Source organism: Heptranchias perlo, chromosome 40 (genome assembly GCF_035084215.1).
Source record: "Heptranchias perlo isolate sHepPer1 chromosome 40, sHepPer1.hap1, whole genome shotgun sequence".
NCBI lineage: Eukaryota > Metazoa > Chordata > Chondrichthyes > Hexanchiformes > Hexanchidae > Heptranchias > Heptranchias perlo.
This window is the reverse complement of record NC_090364.1, coordinates 16,817,641-16,841,360: the sequence shown is the minus strand read 5'-3', so window position 1 is coordinate 16,841,360 and position 23,720 is coordinate 16,817,641. Positions and strand designations below refer to the sequence as shown.

Here is a 23,720-nt window from a genome sequence, read left to right as displayed (position 1 = left end):
ATTGGAAAATGATCCTCAGAGCATCCGCTATTTCCTCCCTGGCTTCCTTCAATAGCCTAGGAAACAATCCATCCGGCCCTGGTGACTTATCAACTTTCAAGGATTCCAGTCCCTCTAGTACTTCCTCTCTTGTTATGTTTACATCTAGGCAATAGCGATCATAACATAATACGGTTTAAAATAATGATTGAGAGAGACATAAGTAAGACAAAAACCAAAGTAATAGATAGGGAAAAAATTAATTTTGAGGGGATGAGACTGGAACTAGGGAAGGTAAATTGGAAAAAAAATTGACAGAGATTGAACAATAGTGGGAAATATTTTAAAAGGTGATGAAGAGAGTTCAGGAGAAATACATTCCTCTTTAGAACAAGAAGGACCTGGCCAATAATGAATCACCAAGGATGAATAAAGATATAAGGATAAAATTGAAATGAAAGAAAAAGGCATACACTAAGTAAATAGACAATAAAGCATAGGATGACAAAAGGGAAAAGAGGTTAGGAAAGAAGTCAAAAAAACAATCAGGAAGACAAAGAGGAAGTACAAAATTAAACTATCAAAGAATATAAAAAGAAGTAGTAAAGTATTCTACAGACACATCAATAACAAAAGAAAAATCAGGATAGGGATAGGGCCACTAAGGGACGCACAAGATAAACTCACAGGTAATGAGAGCGAAATGGCAGGAATATTGAATAGTTACTTTGCCTCAGTATTTACCAGGGAGACTAACAAGATGGGTATAACATTAGAAGAAGAGATCAAAAATGATATGAAGAAGTATAAAATAGAAAGCGGGGAGATAATTGATAAACTAATCAAACTTAGAGAGGATAAAACCCCTGGTCTGGATGGATTGCATTAACGCATATTAAAAGCAGCTAAGGAAAAGGTAGCAGAGGTGCCTATATATAACAATTCATTAGAATAGGGGATCTAGTAATGGGAGAGGACTGTAGACAACGAATGTGATTCCTATATTTAAAAAAAGGGAGATAGAACAAATCCACAGGGAACTATAGACCAGTTAGCTTAACATCAGTGGTAGGAAAGATAATGGAATCTTCACTCAAAGAAGTAAAAGAAACACATCTAGAAAACAAAAATATAATAAAGAATAGTCAGCACGGATTTCAGAAGGGGAACTCATGCTTAACCAACTTTATTGAATTATTTGAAGAAGTAACAGAAAGAGTAGACAAGAGTAATGCAGTAGATGTAATATATTTGCATTTTTAAAAGGCCTTTGATAAGATACCGCATTGTAGGCTCGTGACTAAGGTCAGAGCATGTGGAGTCAGGGGACAGGTAGCAGAATGGATAGCAAGTTGGCTACAAAACAAAACAGACAGCAGGGGTTAAGGATAGCTACCCAGGCTGGCAAAAGGTGGGAAGTGGTGTTCCACAAGGATCGGTGCTGGGACCACTGTTGTTCACAATTTACATTAACGATTTGGATTCAGGAATCGGAAGTACAATTGGGAGGTATAGTTAATACAAAGGAAGAATGTGTCAAAATGCAAGACAACATTAATAAACTTGCAGAATGGGCGTGAAATGAATTTCAATATGGATAAGGTGGTACACTTTGGTAGGAAGAATGAGGAGGCTGCATAATGCTTAGATAATAAGAGGCTAAATGGAGCAGACTAGAGGAGCAGAGAGATCTCAGGGTGCAGATACACAATCACTAAAAGTAGCGAGGCAGGTTAATAAGGCCACAAAAAAAGGCAAACCAAGCACTGGAGTTCATTTCTAAAGGGATAGAATTGAAAAGCAGAGAAGTTATGTTAAACTTGTACAGAACCTTGGTTCGACCACACTTAAGACTACAGTGCACAGTTCTGGACTCCATATTATGAAAAAGATATTGGAGAAGGTGCAGAGGAGATTCACAAGGATGATGCCAGAACTGAGAGGATATAACTATCAAGAAAGGCAGAACAGGCTGGGGCTCTTTTCTCTAGAAAAGAGAAGGCTGAGGGGTGAGCTTATAGAGGCCTTTAAGATTATGAAAGGGTTTGAGAGGGTAGACGCAGAGAAAAGGTTTCCACTTGAGGGGGAGTCCATAACTAGGGGCCATAAATATAAGGCAGTCACTAATAAATCCAATAGGGAATTCAGAGAAACTTCTTTACCCAAAGAGTGGTAAGAATGTGGAACGCGCTACCACAAGGAGTAGTTTGGGCAAATAGCATAGATGGACTTGAGGGGAAGCTAGATAAGCACATAAGGGAGAAAGGAATAGAAGGATATGCTGATAGAGTTAGATGATGTAAGGAGGGAGGAGGCTCGTGTGGAGCATAAACATTGGCATGGACCAGTTGGGCTGAATGGCCTGTTTCTGTGCTGTAGACGCGATATAATTTTGGGGCTGGCACTACTCCCAGAATGGTAAACACTGCAACTTCAAAAGATAAATGTTAGCATCAAGCACTCCCAGGTTAGGTACAGCTGGCACAAAGGGTTTCTGAATCTCACCTACTGATCTTCTCCCCAGAAAATTCTCCATTTCCCAGCAAAAACAAGTATCCATAACACCAACCAATGGAACACAGATCATATTAAAGTCCCCCACAAGCAAAAATCATCCACAAGTACAGGGCAGCAACCTAAAAGCACACCCAATGACAACATCTCACACTTAACAGGAGGCAGACTTGGGCCGAGTGGGGTTGGGGAGGAACGTCCTGTGCAATTTTACTTCCATTCTGCTTGTTGGGGTCCAAGAGGGTCTGGGTAACGGGGATGAGCCTTTATTTCCCAGCCCTTGGGGATGCTAAAAATACAAACATTATTGCAACATCCTCACTCGTTGAGATTGTTTATCTTCGCTGTTGTCTCTGGGCCAACACTCAATCGACAGCTAACGTGACTGTAGCTCCACCACACCCAGACAATTCCTTTGGCTTCCAGGAACCCACACCCTTCAGCACACAACTAATTAACTCAGCAAACACCAAAAACAGCACTGAGATACTGGATTTGGGGCAGACAATAGCCAGGCAGAGTATACGACACACCTACAAGCTCATGACCAAACTCAGTCATACCTTCATGAATTCACACAGAGGACACAAGTTCCACACAAACTCCCAGACTTAGTACTGCCAGGACGAACTACAGTCTGACTCTAATGCCGACATCAGGAGCTAAGAGCTTTAAGTTGCAGGCCAGGGCCCAGAGGTAACAGCAAAGTGTTTGTCTTCAACTTTCAATCACTATACCATGCTGCAGCATCACCACTGAAGTCACACAAACAACCCTCCACAACCAGGACATTGAATGTAGGACCCTCTACTCTGCCAAGCTAAAACTAATGATGGAGGACACCTTCCTGTTCGTCAATACCCCCAAAGCAGTGAGCATGTTGAGTTGAGGCATGGGTTGTTGAGGCAATAGAGAGGGTACAGTGCAGATTCACCGCCTGGTTTGAGGGAATAGAAATACAGAGAAAAACGTGAAAAACTGGGGCTCTTTTTGTTAGAACAGAGGAGATAAGAGGGATGATTTGATAAAATCGTTTAATATTATGAAGGGATAGGACAGGGTAGAAACAGGATGTTTCATGTGGTTGGGGGATCTAGAATGAGGGGACATTGACATAATATTAAATGTAAGAGATTCAGGATAGAGAGCAGGAGAAACCTTTTTATACAGCGAGTTGTGAGGCTGTGGAATGCAGCGATTGAAGCAGAGACCGTGGCAACATTTAAGAATAGGTTTAGGTGCTTAAGGAAAGGGGGATAAAGGGATGTGGGAACAGGACGGGGACGTGGGATTCAGATACTGTTTGCATGCAGGATAAACACCACACAGACTGGTTGGGCCGGAAGGCTTGTTTCCATGTTGCAATTTCTATGTTAAAGACAAAGACTTCCATGTCATGACACCTCGAAGATGCCCTTCCCAAACTTAAAGCAACAACTTCTAAAGGGGCACCCTAAGGAGTTAGGAGAACTGATTAAGGTGAATATTGCAGTGCTGGAGAGAGAGCGTGTCCTGGAGGGGGCAAAGACAGAATCTATTTGGTTAGAGTTAAGAAATAAAAGAGGTGCCATTACACTACTGGGTGTATTCTATAGGCCACCAACTAGTGGGAAGGATATAGAGGAGCAAATTTGCCAGGAAATTGCAGAGAGGTGCAAAAGCCATAGAGTAGTGATAACTGGGGACTTCAACTATCCTAATATAGACTGCAATAACAATAATAATATAAGGGGCAAAGACGAGGAGGAATTTTTGAAATGTGTTCAGGAGAACTTTCTTAACCAGTATGTTTCCGGCCCAATGAGGAAGGAGGCATTGCTGGACTTGGTTCTAGGGAATGAGGCGGGCCAAGTGGAGCAAGTGTCAGTGGGGGAGCATTTAGGGAGCAGCGATCATAGTATCATAAGGTTTAGAATAGCTATGGAAAAGGACACGGACCACTCTAAAATAAAAATATTCAATTGGAGAAGGGCCAATTTCAATGGGTTGAGAACAGATCTGACCCGGGTAAACTGGAATCAAAGATTGGCAGGCAAAACTGTAACTGAACAGTGGGCGGCCTTTAAGGAGGAGATGGTTCGGGTACAGTCTAGGTACATTCCCATGAGGCAGAAAGGTAGGGCAACTAAAGCCAGAGCTCCCTGGATGACAAAAGAGATAGTGAATAAGATGAAACGGAAAAAACGGGCGTATGACAGATGTCAGGTTGATAACACAAGTGAGAACCAGGCAGAATATAGAAAGTTCAGAGGGGAAGTGAAAAAGGAAGTAAGAGAAAATAATCAAGAAGGCAAATGGAATGCTGGCCTTTATATCTAGAGGACTGGAGTACAAGGGGGCAGAAGTTATGCTGCAGCTATACAAAACCCTGGTTAGACCGCACCTGGAGTACTGTGAGCAGTTCTGGGCACCGCACCTTCGGAAGGACATATTGGCCTTGGAGGGAGTGCAGCGTAGGTTTACTAGAATGATACCCGGACTTCAAGGGTTAAGTTACGAGGAGCGATTACACAAATTGTGGTTATATTCTCTCGAGTTTCGAAGGTTAAGGGGTGATCTGATCGAAGTTTAAGATATTGAGGGGAACGGATAGGGTGGATAGAGAGAAACTATTTCCGCTGGTTGGGGATTTTAGGAGTAGGGGGCACAGTCTAAAAATTAGAGCCAGGCCTTTCAGGAGCGAGATTAGAAAACATTTCTACACACAAAGGGTGGTAGAAGTTTGGAACTCTCTTCCGCAAACGGCAATTGATATTAGCTCAATTGCTAAATTTAAATCTGAAATAGATAGCTTTTTGGCAACCAAAGGTATTAAAGGATATGGGCCAAAGGCAGGTATATGGAGTTAGATCACAGATCAGCCATGATCTTATCAAATGGGGGAGCAGGCACGAGGGGCTGAATGGCCTACTCCTGTTCCTATGTTCCTAAGAGGGGCAAAGAGAGAGTATGAGAATTGTATCCAGTCTGGTTCGCTGGTAGGCCAAGGCTTATGAGTCCGTAAGGTTGGTGATGGGGCACGAAGTTCCTCCGCTGTTGACTTACAGTTGTTAACATTAGTCACGGTGTACTAGTTCAGGCCGAGCTCTGCTACATTCCGATGTGGGTGTGGCCCACCCACACTTAGAACCAGAGGTGAGGTAATTAACAAGCGGTAGACTCTGGACACTAAAAGTCCTGTGTTGGGCGGGGGAGTGTCATCCTTGCGCTCTCTGTGTCTGGGAGGATGAGGAGTTCCCCTGGGGGTGGGAGATACTTTTTGTTGAGGTGTAGGGTGTGGCAGTGTTGCTGCACCACTGGTACTTGCTCATTGGTGAACATCTGGGTCATCTTGAGTCCTGGGTTCTTTAGGATCATAGAAAGGTTACAGCACGGAAGGAGGCCATTCAGCCCATTGAGTCCGTGCCAGCACTATGCAAAAGCAATCCAGCTAGTCCCACTCCCCCGCCCTATCCCCATAGCCCTGCAAATTTTTTCCTTTCAAGTACTTATCCAGTTCCCTTTCGAAGGCCATGATTGAATCTGCCTCAACCACCCCCTCAGGCAGTGCATTCCAGATCCTAACCACTCGCTGTGTAAAAAAGTTTTTCCTCATGTCACTTTTGATTCTCTTGCCAATCACCTTAAATCCATGTCCTCTGGTCCTTGACACTTCTGCCAATGGGAACAGTTTCTCTCTATCTACGCAACCGTCTCTGTTCCAAGGAGAACAACCCAGCTTCTCCAGTCTATCCACGTAACTAAAGTCCCTCATCCCGGAATCATTCTAGTAAATCTCTTCTGCACCGTCTCCAAGGCCTTCACATCTTTCCTAAAGTCCGGTCCCCAGAATTGGACACAATACTCCAGTTGTGGCCGAACCATTGTTTTATAGAGGTTTATCATGACTTCCATACTTTTGTGCTCTATGCCTCTATTTATAAAGCCCAGGATCCCGTATGCTTTTTTAACCACTTTCTCAACCTGCTCTGCCACCTTCAACGGTTTGAGCACATATACCCCCAGATCTCTCTGTTCCTATATCCCTTTTAGAGTTGTGCCCTCTAGTTTATATTGCCTCACCTCGTTCTTCCTACCGAAATGTATCACTTCACATTTTTCTGCGTTAAATTTCATCTGCCATCTGCCATGTGTCCGCCCATGCCATCAGCCTGTCTATATCCTCTTGAAATCTATCACTATCTTCCTCACTGTTTACTACCCTTCCAAGTTTTGTGCCCTGTGCACCCAAGTCCAAGTCATTTATATCAAGAAAAGCAGTGGTCCCAGCACTGACCCCTGGGGAACACCACTGTACGCCTCCCTCCAGTCTGAAAAACAACCGTTCACCATTACTCTCTGTTTCCTGTCCCTTAGCCAATTCTTTATCCATGTTGCTACTGCCCCCTTGATGATAAGCCTACCATGTGGCACTTTATCAAACGCCTTTTGAAAGTCCATATACACCACATCAACTGCATTGCCCTCATCGACTCTCTCTGTTACCTCATCAAAAAATTCTATCGGGTTAGTTAAACACGATTTGCCTTTAACAAATCCGTACTGGCTTTCCCTAATCAATCCACCCTCGTCCAAATGACTGTTAATTCTGTCCCGGATTACCATTTCTAAAAGTTTCCCCACCACTGAGGTTAAACTGACTGGCCTATAATTGCTGGGTTTATCCTTACAGCCTTTATTGAACATTTGCAATTCTCCAGTCCTCTGGCTCCACCCCCGTATCTACGGATGTTTGGAAGATTATGACCAGTACCTCCGCAATTTCCACCCTTACTTCCCTCAGCAAACTAGGAAGCATCCCATCCAGACCGGGTAATTTATCTACTTTAAGTACAGCCAGCCATTCAAGTACCTCTTCTTTATCAATTTTTAGCCCATCTAGTACCGCAACTATATCTTCCTTTACTGAGGCTCTGGCAGCATCTTCCTCTTCGGTGAAAACAGGTGCAAAGTACTCATTTAGTATCTCGGCCATCCCCTCTGCCTCCATGAGTAGATCTCCTTTATGGTCCCTAATCGGTCCCACCCTTCCTCTTACTACCTGTTTACTGTTTACATGCCTGTAGAAGACATTTGGATTCCCTTTTATGTTGGCCGCCAGTCTATTCACATACACTCTCTTTGCCCCTTGATACCCTTATCTCCTGATCTATTCTATCAAAACCCCTCATAATTTTGAACACCTCTATTAAATCTCCCCTTAGCCTTCTCTGCTCTAAGGGTAACAACCCCAGCTTCTTCAGTCTCTCGGGGAAGTCCCTCATTCCTGGTACCATTCTGGTATATCTCCTCTGCACCCTCTTCAAGGCCTTGACATCCTTCCTAAATTGTGATGCCCAGAATCAGACACAATATTCTAGCTGAGGCCTAACCAGTGTTTTATAAAGATTTAGCATAACTTCCTTGCTTTTGTACTTTACGCCTCTATTTATAAAGCCCAGGATCATCAATTTAAAACTATCACTAAGAAAGTGAGGAGGGAGGTTAAGAGATATTTCTTAGAGGGTTTGTTGGAGCACGGAATGATTTGCCACATGGAGAGACCATCGTATCTTTTAAGGAAAAACTGGATAAATATTTGAAGCCCTGGTATATATGGAGCTTTGTGGAGAGTGTACAAGAACAGGAGTAGACCATTTAGTCCCTCGAGCTGGTTCCGCCACTGAATTAGATCATGGCTGATTTGTACCTTAACTCCATTCACCCGTCTTTGCTCCATACCCCTGTATACCCTTACCCAACAAAAATCTATCAAGCTCAGTCTTCAAAATTTGAATTAACCCCCAGCATCCACAGTCCTTTGGGGAAGAGAGTTCTAAATTTCCACTACCCTCTGTATGAAAAATTGCTTCCTGATTTCACTCCTAAATGGCCTAACATCAATTTTAAGACTATGCCCTCTTGTTCTGGATTCCCCCACCAGAGGAAATAGTTTCTCTGCATTGAATCTCTATCATCTTAAATACTTCAATTAGATCGCCCTGCATCCTTCTAAACTCAAGGGAATACAAGCCAAGTTTATGCAACCTGCCCTCCTCATTTAACCCTTTCAGCCCAGGTATCATGCTGATGAATCTGTGCTGTAGTCCTTCCAAGGCCAGCAGGGCAAGTTTCGGATTGTCCTAGCAAAGAGCTGGCACAGACACGGTGGGCTGAAAGGTCCCCCTCGGTGCTATCGTGCAAATGGGACTGACACATAGAGGGCTGCTGCTAACTTCAAAGAGCACAGCAGAAAAAAATTACATCAAAAATTATTTAGGAAGCAAAATAATAAGATTAAACATTGAGAAGCCATCTAAAATTTCTCTCTTGAAACACAGTGCATGAGGTGGATCGGATGGCATCATTTGACTCACAGCGAGAGAGCAGGCCCAACAAAAAATGATTCTATAATGAAAAAAACGCAGGCAGCAGGCCGTGTTTCAAATTTAGGGGCTGCGTAACGTGTACGATTACTCCCTGACTTCACAGTTTCCGACCTGGCACAGCAGAAAACAAGGCGGAGAGAATCAGGCCTCCAAAAGATAAAAACTGCAGTGCAACACCGCCAGACTGCAGTGCTTCCAAATGCAAATACTTGCAGATTCAAAGCATTTTTTTTAAAAACTGCATTCTCCATTTGATCTCAGATTAACACTGGAAATCCTATTAGAGAAAGCATACATGTCACTGTGCAAGTAAACAATTAAAATATTTGAAAAAGCTGAAGAAATAACAGCAGCAGGAGCGGTGACAGGTGGGCTCAGTGCAGAGTCTGACATACACTGCATTGGAACACATTCCCTGCTGCCACTCACACCACCATTCTACTAGAAAATGTACCTGTCTCAGTTCAAAGGCTCTCCATCAGCTCCATTCACCACAAGGTAACTGGCACACAGTCAGGTGCATAACTGGGAAGGAAAGACCAGGCTTAGCTAATGACTTTCCCCAAGTGCATTTCAGGCACTGCCCTCCGCACTACACTCTCACAAGCTGCTCTCGCTGGGCCACAGACCCACTAGTGTCACCCACTCTCCAATACTTCGCCCAAGTGGCTACTCTTCATCTGTGCGCCCGGGCATCGAGTGTCAGCAGGCCGATCAACTGAGAGTGCATCACAGTTAAGCCTGATCCAGTCGTCACCCGAAGTCCACATGTACAGATTCATTAACGGGTTAGTGAACAGTGATCAGGGTGAGATGTGGCTAAAACGGAAGCATTTTAGTCCATGAAAGATTTGGTATTGGGTTCTTGCTTGCTGGTTATGGCACACCACTACTGCGAGCTATTTATGGAAGCTATGCAAATATGCGTCTGTGGCTGGTTCACACCAAATAGAAGAGGGTTTCACATCCTGCCAATTGCAGCTCCTCTAAACCGATCTTTTGTTTCTTTACTTGTCCCATTACCACCTTCCCTGCCTTGCACCCTCATCCCTTTTGTCATTTAATCACTCCTGCCCTCTCCCCTATCACAGACCTCCCCTTTTGTTCTTCCCACCTCCCCGCCCCCCTTTCCCTGGCTCTGTACTTGCTCAAAAACTTTAACTCTTTAACATCTTCCAGTTCCGACGAAAGGTCTTCGACCTGAAACGTTAACTCTGTTTCTTTCTCCCCAGATGCTGCCCGACTTACTGAGCTTCTCCAGCATTTCCTGCTTTTATTTCAGATGTCCACCATCCGCAGTATTTTGCTTTTCGTGTACTAATATCTTTGCATAGTTATTGGTGACATTCTACCTAGTAGTTTCCCGAATGGCCATCTGGACAAAATAATATTACACTGCAATTATAGATCATTCCAGGTGGTTGCGACAAATATTCCACATGACTGACAGCCTGGGGTCTTTTTGCGATAGTGGGTGGATTGACAGCTGTGCCCAGGGGCATGGGTTGGACTGTGACAGGAGAACGGTCAGTGATTCATTGCAGTATAGCTCGGTGACCAGGAACTTCTGACTGTAGGTTATATTTGGTACCTGTGCTCAGCTCAGTCAGTATCAAGTCTTCAGGGATTGAAAGCTGTGCAGTAGCTTTGTGGTAGTGTTTTGCCACGCATGAAATGAACAGCCATGTTTCAAGGATCAATTTATGTTTATTCACAATGTTCATTTATCTGATCTATATTCAATTAATTGGTTAATAACCCAAACCTCAGTTAGATAAAAGCATATCCATTCATCCACCTGTGCAGATCACACTGCTGCATTCCAATAAACCATGGAATAAAGGCCTAGAGATTGGGCAGGTAAAGACACATTCTGGGTTGCGAGGGATGCAAGAAATGTTTACAAGAGTGGGGGCAGTTATGCTGAACCCAAGGAAATATTTAGTATTAAAACCCAAAAACGGCCTATGGGAATCCTGGCTGATTTGTCCCACTGGTCAGAGGCGACAATACCACTTGGAACACCCTGCTGCTGTTCAAGGTGAAATCAAGCAACTCAGAACAGGCTGGGGATCAAGCCTTGGACCTGCGCTGGGTTACAATCCAGGCAGCACATTTACCCTTTGAGCCATTGAGCATTTGTACATTTTTTCTTTGATAAAGCTCCCAAAGAAAGGCAAATCTCCCCACACCATTCCTTGATGGGTCAGTTGGCGACTTAATGCTACTTAATCAAGGGATCAGGCAGTGACCTACATACGAATTAAGAGCAGGAGTAGGCCATTCGGCCCCTCGAGCCTGCTCTGCCATTTAATAAGATCATGGCTGATCTGATTATGACCTCAACCCTACTTTCCCGTCTACCTACTATAACCTTTGACTCCCTCGTTAATCAGGAATCTATCTAACCCAGCCTTAAAAATATTCAGTGACCCTGCCTCCACCGCTCTCTGGGGAAGGGAGTTCCACAGACTCACGACCCTCAGAGAAAAAAATTCTCCTCATCTCCGTCTTAAGTGGGAGACCCCTTATTTTTAAACTGTGGCCCCTAGTTCTAATCTCTCCCATAAGGGGAAACATCCCCTCAGGATCTTATATGTTTCAATGTACCTTTGGAATCAAAACTCAGTAAAAGTCATCAGCTTGAAAAGAGGAGAGGGGAGGGCAAGAAAAACAAAAGGGAAAAAGAAATGAAATAAGAGGCCCACAGTGTGACTGACCTGCAACGAATGTGCAGTGACTGTACATCCCAGGCTGGAGTGCACTCATGCCTTGTTTCTATACTGCGGCTAACTGATGAGGACTAACAAAGTGCGTTTTGAGAGCACAATGCTGAGGTTTCAGATCCATCCTAGCTCTAAAACTGTGAAGAACATTTACCCAGCGGTCGGATTCAGTGTGCGGTGTAGTACGAGGTGTTCTCTTACCTGGGGGTACTTGGTCACTATATGCTGCGGCCACATGCTCGGAGTCAATGCTGAAAAGGCGCCACCAGCAGAAGGCACGGAACTCCCTGGAGAAAACAAAAGCTGTTAAAGGAGATCAGACAAGCAGCAGAAATACCAGGACACCATTAGTAGGAAAGGCAAGGACATTAGCACACAGGACATCAAAGCTTGCATGTACTGGGTCTCAGGACAGTCACTAGCTTCATGCACTTAGAACAATTTGTAAATTTGAGAACCGTCACTGGAGAGAGGGTCCATTCTGGACCATGCACTGCATACAGCATGTTGGTGTATGACATTTTATTCAAAGAGAGTTAAATGTGACTGATTCCGACAGATTAGAAGGTCCCAGGTCCAATCCTTGATCTGTGCTGAACTCAGTCAGGGAAGTAGATTAGATGCCACAGTTGACTTTAGCACCACTGGGCGATGAACATCAGGTGGAATACCCTGCTGACACTCAATCTCTAAACTCCTACATTAAGGGGTGAGCCACTGGGGTGAGGTAATAGAGAGCTGCCAATACCTGTGGAACCGATAACCCAGAGAGTTTGGGAAAGGAGCAAAAAAAAAATTGAACTTTCTTGGTAGAAAAGTGACTTAGCAACAATACAGGTAACAGCAGCAGCACCTGTTAGTTTGGTCCATGGCCAGCCCAGCACAGAACCACCCAGTCCACTACAGTCCTCACTGGATGCCCCAGAATTAGCATTCACTCTGAGGTTAATTGGCAGCTTCAGTAACACTTTGCAAATTCCCAAAATTCACTAAAAAAATGTTTCCTACCTGTTAATGCTCACTTACAAGCAGAAAGTGTGCACGAGAAATCTACAGAGCCCTTCATAAAACACCATGGGTTGCATATCATACACAGTGTATGTGACTGTATACGTACAGTAACCAGGATACACACACCCAGATAGATTCACACGGACAGTCAGAAATGGGAACGCACAGACACAGAGACACTGACACAACACTCACTGGGGCACAAACTCACACTCGCACACAGGCAGATGGAGGCACTCACATACACACAGAGGCAGACAGGCACGTATTTTCATGTGGGCACACACACACCATACTTTAAACTACTTCCAAAACCAAAATAACACGTTCAGATTCTTAGAGTCTACTTTCAGAGCCTTTAAACTAGATTCTTTGATTATCATTTACATAGGTGCATGTCTCTGTTTCACAGAGATCTGTCGTACCTGCTCAACATAGAAACAGGGTTCAATTGAGTGAACTAGACATTCCAACACAGCTGCCAAGATACACCTCTCACATCCTTTAAAGTGGAGCCCAGCACTCTTTCAACAGACCAGCAATGTACTGAACCCCAGGAACAGGGCTTTTAGCAACAGCACCAGACACTGCATATCATACACAGTGTATGTGACTGTATGCTTGCAGTAACTAGGATACATACTCACCCAAAGTGACAGGGGCACCCACACGCCCAGAGAGAGACAGAGACAGGGGCACCCACACGCCCAGAGAGAGACAGAGACAGGGGCACCCACACGCCCAGAGAGAGAGAGTGTGAGGGACACGCACCCACCCACCGAGAAAGAGGGACACGCACCCACCCACCCGCAGAGAAAGAGGGCACCCACCCACCCACAGAGAAAGAGGGACACCCACCCACCCACAGAGAAAGAGGGACACGCACCCACCCACCCGCAGAGAAAGACGGAGACATGCACCTACCCACCCACAGAGAAAGAGGGACACACACACACCCACCCACACACAAAGAGAAACAGGGAGACACACATACACACCCACAGAGAAACAGGGATAGTCTGGGGAAGAGTGATCATAATATGATAGAATTTCACATTGAGTTTGAGAGTGACGTTCTTAAGTCCGAAACTAGAGTCTTAAACTTAAGTAAAGTCAATTACATGGGCACGAAGGGTGAGTTGACTAAGGTTGATTGGGAAATTAGATTAAAGGGTATGACGGTTGAAAAGCAATGGCAAACATTTAAAGAAATAATTCAATATTCTCAACAAATATATATTTCATTGAGAAATAAAAAATCCACGGGAAAGGTGATTCATCCGTAGCTAACTAAAGAAGTTAAGGATAGTATTAGATTAAAAGAAGAGGCTTATAATGTTATGAAGAAGAGTAGTAAGCCTGAGGATTGGGAGAATTTTAGAAACCAGCAAAGGATGACCAAAAAATTGACTAAAAGGGAGAAAATAGAAAATGAGAGTAAACTAGCAAGAAATATTAAAATGGATTGTAAGAGCTTCTAAAAGTATGTAAAAAAGAAGAGAGTAGCAAAAGTAAACATGGGTCCCTTAGAGGCTGAGACAGGAGAAATTATAATGGGGAATAATGAAATGGCAGAGATGTTAAGCAAGTATTTTGTATCTGTCTTCACAGCAGAAGACACAAAAAGCACACCGGAAATAGTGGGGAACCAAAGGGCTAATTGACAGTGAGAAACTTAAAGTGATTATCAGTAGAGAAAAAGTACTGGAGAAACTAATGGGACTAAAAGTCAATAAATCCCCTGGACCTGATGGCCTACATTTGAGAGTTCTAAAAGAGGTGGCTGCAGAGATAGTGGATGCATTAGTTGTGATCTTCCAAAGTTCCTTAGATTCTAGAACAGTCCCAGCGGATTGGAAGGTAGCAAATGTAACACCGCTATTCAAGAAAGGAGGGAGAGAGAAAACAGGGAACTACAGGCCAGTTAGCCTGACTTCAGTCGTCGGGGAAAATGCTGGAATCTATTATTAAGGAAATGGTAACAGGACACTTAGAAAATCATAATATGCAGCAACTCGCCAAGGCTTCTTCGACAGCACCTCCCAAACCCGCGACCTCTACCACCTAGAAGGACAAGGGCAGCAGGTACATGGGAACAACACCACCTGCACGTTCTCCTCCAAGTCACACACCATCCCGACTTGGAAATATATCGCCGCTCCTTCATTGTCGCTGGGTCAAAATCCTGGAACTCCCTTCCTAACAGCACTGTGGGAGAACCGTCACCACACGGACTGCAGCGGTTCAAGAAGGCGGCTCACCACCACCTTCTCAAGGGCAATTAGGGATGGGCAATAAATGCCGGCCTCGCCAGCAACACCCACATCCCATGAATGAATTTAAAAAAATAACCCTGCAAATGTTTCCCCTTCAAGTATTTATCCAATTCCCTTTTGAAAGTTATTATTGAATCACTGCCCTTTCAGGCAGTGCATTCCAGATCATAACAACTCGCTGCGTAAAAAAAGTTCTCCTCATCTCCCCTCTGGTTCTTTTGCCAATCCCCTGAAATCTCTGTCCTCTGGTTACGGACCCTTCTGCAACTGGAAACAGTTTCTCCTTATTTACTCGGAGTGGTTGTGAGGCCTGTTGTGTTTTGTGTTTGATGTGATTGCTCTCGGGGGCTGTCCTTGAGAGTAAAGGTGTTACTGAAATAAAAATTAAAATCGTAACCTGCCTTGTGCGGTTAACCCACCGAGGACAGACTGCAGTGTATCTGCAGGTTTCAAACTTCAGTAAAACCGGGTTAATTTTCAAATTCTCTTGAGTGGAATGATAAAATGTCTGAACAAAGCAGCATGCGCAACTTTGGTCTCACTGGTTTTGTGAAAGAGAAATCGTGTTTGACAAATTTATTATGGAGTTTTTTGAGGATGTAACTAGCAGGGTAGATAAACGGGAACCAGTGGATGTAATATATTTGGTTTTTCAAAAGGCATTCGATAAGGTGCCACACAAAAGGTTGCAAGATAAGGGCTCATGGGGTTGGGAGTAACATATTAGCATAGAAAGAGGATTAGTTAACGGACAGAAAACAGAGAGTAGGGATAAACAGGTCATTTTCAGGCTGGCAGGTTGTAACTAGTGGGATGCCGCAAGGATCAGTGCTTGGGCCTCAGCTATTTACAATCTATATTAATGACTCAGATGAAGGGACCGAGTGTAATGTATCCAAGTTGGCTGACGATACAAAGCTAGGTGGGAAAATAAGCTGTGAGGAGGATACAAAGAGTCTGCAAAGGATTATAGACAGATTAAGTGAGTGGACAAGAAAGTGGCAGATGGAGTATAATGTGGGGAAATGTGAGGTTATTCACTTTAGTAGGAAGAATAGAAAAACAGAATATTTTTTAAATGGTGAGAAATTATTAAATGTTGGGGTTGAGAGAGTTTTGGGCATCCTCATACAAGAAACACAAAGTTTGCGTGCAGGTATAGCAAGCAATTAGGAAGGCAAATGGCATGTTGGACTTTATTGCAAGGAGATTGGAGTATAAGAGTAACAAAGTCTTACTACAATTGGTGGGACCACACCTGGAGTACTGTGTACAGTTTTGGTCTCCTTAGCTAAGGAAGGATATACTTGCCTTAGAGGTGGTGCAATGAAGGTTCATTAGATTCATTCCTGGGATGAGAGGGTTGTCCTATGAGGAGAGATGGAGTATAATGGGCCTACATTCTCTGGAGTTTAGAAGAATGAGAGGTGATCTCATCGAAACATAGAAGATTCTGAGGGGACTTGACAGGGTAGATGCTGAGAGGTTATTTCCCCTGGCTGGAGAGTCTAGAACGAGGGTCAGCGTCTCAGGATAAGGGGTCGGACATTTAAGACTGAGATGAGGAGAAATTCTCCACCCCAGAGGGCTGGGGATGCTGAGTCATTCTTTATATTCAAGGCTGAGGTAGATAGATTTTTGGATTCTAGGGGAATCAAGGGATATGGGGATAGGGCGGGAAAGTGGAGTTGAGGCCAAAGATCAGCCATGATCTTATTGAGTGGTGGAGCAGGCTCGAGGGGCCGTATGGCCTACTCCTGCTTCTATTTCTTAGGATCACCCAACCCCAGAGAGGCCGGGACACACACACGCCCAGAGAGAAACAGAAATACACACAAGTGGGAGGACATATACAAATAGGCGGAAACAAGGGTGGTGGAGAGCAGCCCATCATCCATGCCCTTGTTGCCTCTAGACTCGACTATTCCAATGCTCTCCTGGCCGGCCTCCCCTCTTGCACCCTCAGTGAACTTGAGCTCATCCAAAACACTGCTGCCCGTATCCTAACTTGCACCAAGTCCCGTTCACCCATCACCCATCACCCATGTGCACACTGACCTACATTGGCTCCCGGGCTGGCAACGCCTCCATTTTAAAATTCTGATCCTTGCTTTCAAATCCTTGCTTTCAAATCCTTCATGGCCTCTCCCCTCCCTATCTCTGTAACCTCCTCCGGCCCGACAACCCTCCTAAGTTTCTGCACTCCTCCAATTCTGGCCTCTTGCAAATCCCTGATTGTCTTCGCCCCACCATTGGTCACCGTGCCTTCAGCTGCCTAGGCCCTAAGCTCTGGAATTCCCTCCCTAAACCTCTCTACCTCTCTCTCCTCCTTTAAGTTGCTCCTTAAAACTTACCTCTTTGACCAAGCTTTTGGTCACCTGTCCTGGTATCTCCTTATGTGGCTCGGTATGAAATTTTGTTTGACAACACTCCGGTGAAGCGCCTTGAGACGTTTTACCACGTTAAAGGTGCTATATAAATGCAAGTTGTTGTTAGAGCAATGTTCCCCAGGTCCGACCCGAGTCAAAGTCTTTTGGGGTTTCTGCCTGTCATGACTCAGTCTTAGTGATTGCTGCAATCCCAGACAGTGAGCTTCACTTCTCACAGTCGCAAACTGTCCACATCATCATTTTACAAACAAGAGCTACCAGCCAGATAACCTCAACGTGATTAGGTTTTCTTTAATGTAACAACGTACAGAGATGAGTCGTCTTCATAGAAAGGTTACAGCACGGAAGCAGGCCATTCAGCCCATTGAGTCCGTGCCGGCGCTATGCGAGAGCAATCCAGCTAGTTCCACTCCCTCGCCCTATCCCTGTAGCCCTGCAATTTTTTTCCTTTCAAGTACTTATCCTGTTCCCTTTTGAAGGCCATGATTGAATCTGCCTCCACCACCTCCTCGGGCAGTGCATTCCAGGTCCTAACCACTCGCTGTGTAAAAAAGTTTTTCCTCATGTCACCTTTGGTTCTTTTGCCAATCACCTTAAATCTATGACCTCTGGTTCTTGACCCTTCCTCCAACAGGAAAGTTTCTCTCTCTCTGCTCTGTCCAGACTTTTGGATTCCCTTTTATGTTGGCTGTATAAGAATAGACTGACACTCTCTTTGTCCCCTTTTATTTCCTTTCTCACTTCCCCTCTGAACTTCCTATATTCTGCCTGGTTCTCACTTGTGTTATCAACCTGACATCTGTCATACGCCTCTTTTTTCCTTTTCACCTTACTCACTATCTCTTTTTTTTATTCATTCATGGGATGTGGGCGTCGCTGGCGAAGCCGGCATTTATTGCCCATCCCTAATTACCCTTGAGAAGTGCACTCAGCCATTTCTTGATATCACGTGGAGTGAATCGAATTGGCTGAAGACCGGCTTCTGTGATGGTGGGGATATCGGGAGGAGGCAGAGATAGATTATCTACTCGGCACTTCTGGCTTTAGTTGCTCTACCTTTCTGCTTCGTGGGAATGTGCCTAGACTGTACCCAAACCATCTCCTCCTTAAAGGCCGCCCACTGTTCAATTACAGTTTTGCCTGCCAATCTTTGATTCCAATTTACCCAGGCCAGATCTGTTCTCATCCCATTGAAATTGGCTCTCCTCATAGTGAGTATTTTTCTTTAGAGTGGTCCGTATCCTTTTCCATAGCTATTCTAAACCTTATGATACTATGATCGCTGATCCCTAAATGCTCCCCAACTGACACTTGCTCCACCTCATTCCCCAGAGTCAAGTCCAGCAAAGCCTCCTTCCTCATTGGGCCGGAAACGTACTGGTTAAGAAAGTTATCCTGAACACATTTCAAAAATTCCTCCCCCTCTGTGCCCCTTATATTATTGTTATCCCAGTCTATATTAGGATAGTCTTGCTTTGAACTAGCAGCTATTATCTCCACGGAACCAGGTATTAAACTTTGGTCCCAAGGCAAAGGCAAAAGAAATTCTTTCATAAACAACTGACAGAGTTCCAGTTTAAACTCTTAGTACGATGGCTCAGCTAGAATATCAAATGAACAAGATGCAGAAATATTTGATATGACACGACACAGGTCAGAGCCTCCTGCTTTCTCCCGTTAGTGACAGAAGACAGGAAGGTACTTTATTTACTTGGAAAGCACCAAGAGGAACATAGGAAGAAATAGTTTTGAAAAGGGGACCAGAGGGGCAAAGGATTATCAAAAAAGAATCAATCTTTGTTAAGGATATAAACAGGGTATGAACTCAGGATGAACTAAAAATGGTTAAAACACTAAATGACTATTTCCTGGAAATATTCACTAGAGTGCACACCAGTGAAATGTTAACCATCGGTGCGGGGGGAGGACTACACTAAACTTAGTGACTGCTCATCATTTTCATGGAGAACAAGTACAGGCTGAAAGGGCTCAAAACCAAGAAGGTCCCAGGAACCTGTATATACCAGAGTGTTAAATGGGATTGCAGACAAAACCCAGGAGGGATGCCAATGAATACAGGGAGGTCCCACTCGTTTAGAACATATAGGAAGAGAGAATGGCAGACACACTTAATGAACAGGGAGGCGCTAAGAGAGATTGCTGACTAGCAATTAACGAAGGAAACAGAGTACTGAGCTAGATTACAGGATCAGTAGAATACAAGTCTGAGACCCTCATATGAAGTTGCACAGTGCTCTGGTCAGGCCGCACTTTTAATACTGCATTGAGTTCTGGTCACCAAGGCGCAAGAGAAACATCCCAAGAACTGTGATGAGTGCAGCGATGGGCTAACAGGCTGATCCCTCGTCTTAGAGAAGGAAGGATAGGGCAGGAAAGAAAGGAAGGGGGGGTGGCAGTATTGATTGAGGAGAATATTGCAGTGCTGGAGAGAGGATGTCCTGGAGGGGTCAAGAACAGAATCTATTTGGTTAGAGTTAAGAAACAATAGAGGCACCATTACACTACTGGCTGTATTCTTTAGACCACCAACTAGTGGGAAGGATGTAGAGGAGCAAATTTGCAGGAAAATTACAGAGTGGTGCAAGATCCATAGGGTAGTGATAATGGGGGACTTCAACTATCCTAATATAAGGAATTTTACAACACCAGGTTATAGTCCAACAAATTTATTTTAAAATCACAAGCTTTCGGAGATTATCTCCTTCGTCAGATGAATCCTAATCTATCCTAATATAGACTGGGATAGTAGCTGTGTAAAGGGCAGAGAGGGGAAAGAATTTCTGAAGTGTGTTCGGGAGAACTTTCTTGATCAGTATGTTTCCACCCAATGAGGAAGGAGGCATTGCTGGATCTGGTTCTGGGGAATGAGGTGGGTCAAGTGGAGCAAGTGTCAGTGGGGGAACATTTAGGGAACAGTGATCATAGTATCATCAGGTTTAGATTAGTTATGGAAAAGGACAAGGAGCAATCTAGAGTAAAAATACATAATTGGAGGAGGGCCAATTTCTGTTGGTTAGAACAGATCTGGCCCGGGTAAATTGGAATCAAAGATTGGCAGGCAAAACTGTAATCGAACAATGCGTGGCCTTTAAAGAGGAGATGGTTCGGGTACAGTCTAGGTACATTCCCACAAGGGGGAAAGGTAAGACAACCAAGGCCAGAGCTCCCTGGATGATGAAAGAGGTAGAGAGTAAGATGAAACAGAAAAAGGGGGCATATGACAGATGTCAGGTTGATAATACAAGTGAGAACCAGGCTGAATATAGAAAGTTCAGAGGGGAAGTGAAAAAGGAAATAAAAGGGGCAAAGAAAGAGAATGAGAATAGACTGGCAACTAACATAAAAGGGAATCCAATAGTCTTCTATAGGCATATAAATAGTAAACAGGTAGTGAGAGGAGGGGTGGGGCTGATTAGGAATCAAAATGGAGACCTACTCATGGAGGCAGAGGACATGGCTGAGGTACTAAATGAGTACTTTGCATCTGTCTTTACCAAGATAAAGAGGAGGTACTAGAAAGGCTGGCTGTACTTAAAGTAGATAAATCACCTGGTCTGGATGGGATGCATCCTAGGTTGCTGAGGGAAGTAAGGGTGGAAATTGCGGAGGTACTGGCTATAATCTTCCAATCATCCTTAGATATGGGGGTGGTGCCAGAGGACTGGAGAATTGCAAATGTTTCACCCTTGTTCTAAAAAGGGTGCAAGGATAAACCCAGCAACTATAGGCCGGTCAGTTTAACCTCGGTGGTGGGGAAACTTTTAGAAATAATAATCCAGGACAAAATTAACAGTCACTTGGACAACTATGGATTAATTAAGGAAAGTCAGCACGGAACTGCTAACGGCAAATCGTGTTTTTTGAAGAGGGAACAGAGAGGGTCGATGCGGGCAATGCAGTTGATGTGGTGTATATGGACTTCCAAAAGGCATTTGATAAAGTGCCGCATAATAGGCTTGTCATCAAAGTTGAAGCCCATGGAATAAAAGGGACAGTGGCAGCATGGGTATGAAATTGGCTAAGTAATGGGAAACAGAGAGTAGCGGTGAACGGTTGTTTTTTGGACTGGAGAGAGGTGTACAGTGGTGTTCCTCAGGGGTCAGTGCTGGGACCACTGCTTTCCTTGCTATATATTAATGACTTGGACTTGGGTGTACAGGGCACAATTTCAAAATTTGCAGATGACACAAAACTTGGAAATGTAGTGAACAGTTAGGAGGATAGTGATAGACTTCAAGAGGATATAGACAGGCTGGTGGAATGGGCAGACACATGGCAGATGAAATTTAACGCAGAGGAGTGTGAAGTGATACATTTTGGTAGGAAGAATGTAGAGAGGCAATATAAACTAAAGGGCACAATTCTAATGGGGTACAGAAACAAAGATCTGGGGATGTATTTGCACAAATCATTGAAGGTGGCAGGGCAGGTTGAGAAAGCGATTAAAAAAGCATACGGGATCCTGGGCTTTATAAATAGAGGCATAGAGTACAAAAGCAAGGAAGTTATGATGGACCTTTATTAAACACTGGTTCGGCCACAACTGGAGTATTGTGTCCAGTTCTGGGCTCCGCACTTTAGGAAGGATATGAAGACCTTAGAGAGGGTGCAGAAGAGATTTACTAGAATGGTTCCAGGGATGAGGGACTTCAGTTACGTAGACAGACTAGAGAAGCTGGGGTTGTTTTCCTTGGAACAGAGGCGGTTGCGAGGAGATTTGATCGAGGTGTTCAAAATCATGAAGGGTCTAGACAGAGTAGATAGAGAGAAACTGTTCCCATTGGCAGAAGGGTCAAGAACTAAAGGACATAGATTTAAGGTGATCGGCAAAAGAACCAAACGTGACGAGGAAAAACTTTTTTACACAGCGAGTGGTTAGGATCTGGAATGCACTACCCGAGGGGGAGGTGGACGCTGATTCGATTGTGGCTTTCAAAAGGAAATTGGATAAGTACTTGAAGGGCTACGGGGAAAGGGCGGGGGAGTGGGACGAGCTGGATTGCTCTTGCAGAGAGCTGGCACAAGCTGAACGGGCCAAATGGCCTCCTTCTATGGCCGTAATCATTCTATAATTCTAGAGATTGAGTTATGAGCAAAGGCTAGAAAAACGCAGGCTCTTCAGACTAGAAAAGAAGCAAGTGAGAGGGGGCCTTATAGAAGAATATAAGATTCGATATAGAGTAGAAAAGATTAATCAGAAGCACTGTTTCGAGTTAAACCAAAATGCAGGACAAAATGAGATAGAGAGAGACTGGTAAAAGGAGAGTTCAGTACTGATGTCAGGAAACACTTCTTCACACTGAGACTATTACCTGGAATGGTCGCTAGGTAGGGGAATAAAGGCAAAAACTCTGGAGTTATTCAAGAGACAATTAGATGTTGTGATGGGGGGGGAAGGTAGGTTCTGTAAAAAGATGGGCCAAAGGCCTGCCTCGCTTTCGTGAAATGCAATTTTATTGGTTAAATTACTTGAACTGAACTGATCAGGAACTATTAAAGCTCTCACCAACCTGTCGACACAACACAGGCTCACTGCACCCTACCCTACAACAGACTCTTCACCATCTTCATGCTATTTCCAAACTCCCTCCCCTTCCTTAGTTCTTGCTTGCAATGCAGTACCATACCTGAAATCATTTTGCCAACGAATGTAGGGATTTCTCACTTTACAAGCTCCTGTTGTGCGTAAGCTTTTCTGGATTCAGTCGCTCAGTGCACTAGGAAGAAGAAAACCTGATCAGTTGTGAAGATGTGCAGCATGGAGTCTAATGCAGGCTTAAATCTATTAACGCGAGCATCAGAAATCAAACTAGCAGCTTCAGTTCAGTGTGACAAGTTTCAGTACCAACCAGTAATCCCTGCATACACAATACACCAATCACCGCATCAAATCAAACTCTTGGCATATCGGAGATGGTGCTGTCAGTCCATTACAGTTCGCTATACCTGAAACCACAAGTCACAGAGGGAGAGCCGTGGCCTGGATTACTCACAGGCTTGTCTCCATCATACATCTGCTTTCTCTCAAAGGATCAGACACAATGTTAACTCTTGCAGTGCTGGAGCAGGTTAACATGTCCACTGATGTACAGGACAGTGAGACCAAAGTTGCGCATGCTGCTTTGTTCAGACATTTTATCATTCCACTCAAGAGAATTTGAAAATTAACCCAGTTTTACTGAAGTTTGAAACCTGCAGATACACTGCAGTCTGTCCTCGGTGGGTTAACCGCACAAGGCAGGTTACGATTTTAATTTTTATTTCAGTAACACCTTTACTCTCAAGGACAGCCCCCGAGAGCAATCACATCAAACACAAAACACAACAGGCCTCTCAACCACTCCGAGTAAATAAGGAGAAACTGTTTCCAGTTGCAGAAGGGTCCGTAACCAGAGGACAGAGATTTCAGGGGATTGGCAAAAGAACCAGAGGGGA

General features: G+C 44.2%; 1 protein-coding gene across 1 annotated transcript in view; it reads right to left on the bottom strand.

Annotated features, from left to right (window-relative positions):
• The window catches only part of sgsm3 (small G protein signaling modulator 3), a 148,555-nt gene extending 125,557 nt beyond the window's left edge, over nt 1–22,998 (bottom strand). The window contains exons 1-2 of the mRNA XM_067974707.1: nt 22,913–22,998; nt 11,789–11,874 (exon numbers count right to left, since the gene is read on the bottom strand). Coding sequence (XP_067830808.1) covers nt 11,789–11,874; nt 22,913–22,922 — 96 coding nt within the window. The 5' untranslated portion in view covers nt 22,923–22,998. The remainder of the gene's footprint in view (nt 1–11,788; nt 11,875–22,912) is intronic.
• Nucleotides 22,999–23,720: the final 722 nt, after the last annotated feature.